Below are 4,963 nucleotides of genomic sequence, written 5' to 3'. Positions count from 1 at the left end.
CAGGTAACTATAAAGAAATTTGATTTCCTTCCTTAAGATAAAAGATTATTCTTAGCACTTTTTATGGCAATAACTTATAATAGTGAATGGCTAAATTCATATCTCATTTTACATTTTATTCCTTTCAATGTTATATGAGTGGGTAAATATATTCACAAATATTTAAGTATGTAAACATTTTTGCTACATATTTATATGTAGAAAGTTTTTATTATATGCTTCCTCTTTTAAACACATGCTTTGGTCACATTACAAGGAGTATTCACATTAAAGTAATGAAAATGACAAACTATCAGGTATGAGCCATGTTCAGCTGAATCAACTGAATGACAGTTTTTGCCTTCAAATGGTCTTTCACATCATTTCACTGCCAAAAGCTAGAAGAAAACTGAGGTGAGGAGAAAACAAAATGGTGGTCAACAGCTATACTAATCCAACTAAGTCCATAAGCCCATTAATACACCTTTCTATTTGCTAATCTTGGATCAAATTCAGTTACTTTAACACTGGGTTATTTAGAAATAAATGAACTTTACAGTTGGAAAGTGGAATAGTAAGGACTGAGGAGAAAAAGAAGAAAGGGAGTTAAGACATGAGACTGATGATTTTTTAAATCTGTATTACACCCTATTTTGAGATTCAGTGTGTTCCCCGACAAACATTCCTACTTTCTGGCTCTGACCCTCAAGCTTCTGCTGAAAACTGAAACTGGTGCAATCAGGCAGAACAGCAGCTCCCTGAGCACTTGGTGTGTAGTGTGGTGGGAGAGGCCCATAGCAGGGCACCTTCCTGTTGTAGGTTAAATTGGGGCAGATTCGGTGGGGTCTGCTCTGGCCTGATTTATCTCAAGGTAGTCACTCTGTGTCCTCAGACTCTCTCAAGGTGCAGATCAGTGCCAGAATTCCCAAATCAGACAGGTTTTTTCCCATTTCTTCTTTTTTTTTTTTTTTAATTTTTAAATGTTTATTTATTTTTGAGAGACAGAGCCTGAGTGATGGAGGAGGCAGAGAGGGAGGGAGACACATCCAAAGCAGGCTCCAGGTTCTGAGCTTGACAGCACAGAGCCGGATGCTGGGCTTGAACTCATGAATGGCAAGATCATGACCTGAGAAGTCAGACGCTTAACTGACTTAAGCCACCCAGGCACCCCAGTTTTTTCATATTTCGTAATGGCCAAGTAGGTAGATTGTGAACGGCAATTGACAAGGGAGAGAAGGAGCCTAGCCAAAGCAGTGACTGTCGACGGTCATGGGCGCTCACTTGAAGCCCCTGACAGGCTTGGCTCTCTGTAAGATGGCTGCAGCTGCACCTGCTCATCTAGTCCAGGACCTGAACACGGGTGGGATGGAGGTGAAGTAACCAGGGAGGAGGGTGACAAACCCTCTGCCCAGTGACACTTATCTGCTATTCACACTGGGCTGCAGGGATTCCCAAAGCCTTCCACAATTTGGAAACATAGTAAGATATTTAATAGTCATCTAGGAAGATGGCCAAGCCCTGTCCAATACAGCAAACTATTCTAATACTCCAAGTTTTCTAAGAGGGAAAAATAACTAGTTATAGAAGTTACTGCAACTTCATATTATCTCAACAATCTTTTCACACGTACTTAGCTAAAACTGAATAAATGATCTCATGCTTTCCAACCGAAATGGCTTCTTAGACCAACTTTAAGCACAAACTGGTTTTCACAAAAATGGAATACTGGTGTCAAGACTATTAAGGTATCAGCTTCTCAGCGTGTACTAGATATACTACAGAAAACATGTACAGTCTCTGGATACATACACAATTCTTCGATTTTGGTGTTTTTCTTTTTTCCAATAGTTTTTCTTACAGTATTCAGTAGTGACTATCTCTCACAATGAATAGATAAGCTGGATGTTTTATCCAAGACCAATTATTTAAATCCATATTTATATAGATTAGACAGATAAATCTGAACTTCCAACCATGGATTCACATGTGAACTTTCAGGAATGATGTTTGTTATGTCTGATGTAATAAATATAGAATTAGTTCCTACTATTTAAAAATGACGCCACTTTCTACCAGCACCCATCAGAGGAGAGCCTAAGGCTGTGAGTCTGTTGTAGTACTGCCATGATTTGCTCTTTCTCCAGACACAGAATGCTTCAGAAACTGACCAGTAGCACCAATGTATAATCTTGATCGCATGGGCCATTTCTGAAAAAGAATATTTAAACAAGAATCCAAAAGTTAGTATCTATGACAGATATGCCTGTAATAGTAATACTAAAAATTCCAATGTCTCAAGACAAATACAATATCATGATGTTTGTAACAACTGTAATTGTGAAATCTAAGGAACAACATGAAAAAAATGTTTATTAATACTAACAATAAAAGTAAAAATAGGGGCACCTGGGTGGCTTAGTTGGTTAAGTGTCTGACTTTGGCTCAGGTCATGATCTCACTGGTTGTGAGTTCAAACCCTGTATTGGGCTCTGTGCTGACAGCGTGGAACCTGTTTGGGATTCTCTATCTCCTTCTCTCACTGCCTCTCCCCTGCTCACACACACTCTCTCTCTCAAAAATAAATGAACCTTAGGGGCACCTGGGTGGCTCAGTTGGTTAAGCACCCGACTTTGGCTCAGGTCATGATCTCACAGTTTGTGAGTTCCAGCCCCCTATTAGGCTCTGTGCTGACAGCTCGGATCCTGGAGCCTACTTTAGATTGTGTCTCCCTCTCTCTCTCAAAAATAAGTAAATATTAAAAAAGAATAAAAATAAACATTAAAGAAAGTAAAAATATACCATGACTTTGATTATAATTGTATAAATATAATACATGTGCATGTGGACAAGAACTGCAAGAAATTAGGGAGAATGATAATAGTTAAGTGTAGGGAAATCTATCTATCAATAATGTTTTAATTTAAAACTAAACCTAGGGGTACCTGGGTGGTTTAGTTGGTTAAGTGTCTACTTCTTGATTTCGGCTCAGGTCACAATCTCATGGTTTCGAGTCCTATATCAGGCTCTACACTGTCAGCCTCTGTCTGTCTGCCCCTCCCCCACTCACACTCTGTCTCAAAATAAACTTAGAAAAATTAAAAAAACAAAACAAAAACTAAACCTAAAGCAAAATAAAGCCTAAAACAAGATTCCTGGTTTTAAAGATATTTTAAAAAGTAATACATGGTATGTATTATATGTCTCCACATGTCACAGAACTATAATGAAAAGTGACTAATTCAACTATATAAACATTTTATCTAGCTAAAAGAGCATCTCAAAGTCATAAATATTAGAATATTTGGTGTTATATAAATATAACATCCAAAATAAATATCTGGATGTAGCGGCATCATATAGCACTAATCTCTCAGTAGTTATCACATTTGTATTTTGATTGCAACTTTTCTAAATTCACTTTAAACATGTACTTCTCAAAAATAACATAACTTGGGGCGCCTGGGTGGCTCAGTCGGTTAAACATCTGATTTCAGCTCAGGTCATGATCTCATGGTTTGTGGGTTTAACCTGCGTCAGGCTCTGTGTGGACAGCTCAGAGCCTGGAGCCTGCTTCAGATTCTGTGTCTCCCTCTCTCTCTCTCTGCCTCACCCCAGCTTGTGCTTCTCTTTCTCTCTCAAAACTAAATAAACATTTAAAAAATTAACATAACTTATTGCCAAATAGACATGATGATGAAAAAATGTATTACATAAGTAGTACTTTCAGAATTTGGGGGGGGGGTTCTGGTAGTCAGTTTTGTAATAGGTCCTTGGAATACTAATCAGAGAAATAGTATTTTTAATTTTTTTTTAGTGTTTATTTTTGAGGGAGAGAGTGAGACAGGCACAAGTTGGGGAGGGGCAGAGAGAGAGAGAGAGAAAGAGAGGGAGGGAGAGAGACAGGATCTGAAGCAGTATCCAGGCTCTGAGCTATCAGCACAGAGCCCTACACAGGGCTCGATGTCACTAAATGTGAGAACATGACCTGAGCCAAAGTCTGCCGTTTAACCAACTGAGTCCCCCAGGTGCCCCAAGAAATACTACTTTTATACAAAAAGAAAAGTCTTTAGACTAATAAAGTGGAACTCCCAAAGGTCAGCATTGGGATCCCACACTTTCTAGGGAGTAAATGCTGACATGAGCAGCAGGTTATTTTTATCACTGAACATTTACAGGCAGACTGCTGGTTACAAGCACCATGAAATGTTCTTAAATGCCTGACGGATGATCTGCAGTGTTCAAATAGAAATACAATTATTAACAAGGCAAAGACCATAAGAGCTTCAGATTCTAAACCCAAGCTTCGTATTAAAATCACATGGGGAGCTTTAAAAAAGACTGATGACCAAGTCACACGCCAGACCAATGAAATCAGAATGGACCTCTTTTTGCAGAAGTTGAGTATAAGGTACTTCTGAGTACAGTTACTTTCACCTAAACTGGCATTCCAGATGTAAAATGTAGCTATAAGGGATAGAAGTGGGCATGTGATATAATCCAGGAGTTTCTGTTCTTAGCAACCAACAAAAGTCCTATTTTTATGCCTCCAGATACGATAAGTGAATTTGTTCTCATGCAGTTCAGGTCCATTTTAGAGTCCTAAATTCAGATTATTCTGGCTGGAAATCTATACTTTAAATATGGATAAAACATAAAATTTGTGTTACTTAGAATTAAAAATGGCCTACTCGTACATAATCTTCCTATAAATAACCTTACATTTTACATTTGATACAGTAATAAGACTGACAGTGTGCTACTTATTTTTGCAACTCCATTTCAGGTTTTTTTTAAAAAAAAATTTTTTTTTCAACGTTTTTTATTTATTTTTTTTTTGGGACAGAGAGAGACAGAGCATGAACGGGGGAGGGGCAGAGAGAGAGGGAGACACAGAATCGGAAACAGGCTCCAGGCTCTGAGCCATCAGCCCAGAGCCTGACGCGGGGCTCGAACTCACGGACCGTGAGATCGTGACCTGGCTGAA

At 38.6% G+C, this 4,963-nt stretch overlaps 1 protein-coding gene across 1 annotated transcript in view; it reads right to left on the bottom strand.

Moving 5' to 3' along the window:
* Positions 1-1,900: 1,900 nt before the first annotated feature.
* Positions 1,901-4,963, bottom strand: part of TCF24 (transcription factor 24) — a 9,237-nt gene continuing 6,174 nt past the window's right edge. Inside the window, exon 3 of the mRNA XM_040487673.1 lies at positions 1,901-2,187. Within this exon, the coding sequence (XP_040343607.1) occupies positions 2,074-2,187 (114 nt within the window). The 3' untranslated portion in view covers positions 1,901-2,073. The remainder of the gene's footprint in view (positions 2,188-4,963) is intronic.

The sequence above is a fragment of the Herpailurus yagouaroundi genome, unplaced genomic scaffold, assembly GCF_014898765.1.
Source record: "Herpailurus yagouaroundi ecotype Mexico unplaced genomic scaffold, PumYag 165, whole genome shotgun sequence".
Lineage (NCBI taxonomy): Eukaryota > Metazoa > Chordata > Mammalia > Carnivora > Felidae > Herpailurus > Herpailurus yagouaroundi.
This window is presented reverse-complemented; position numbering and strand designations above follow the sequence as displayed.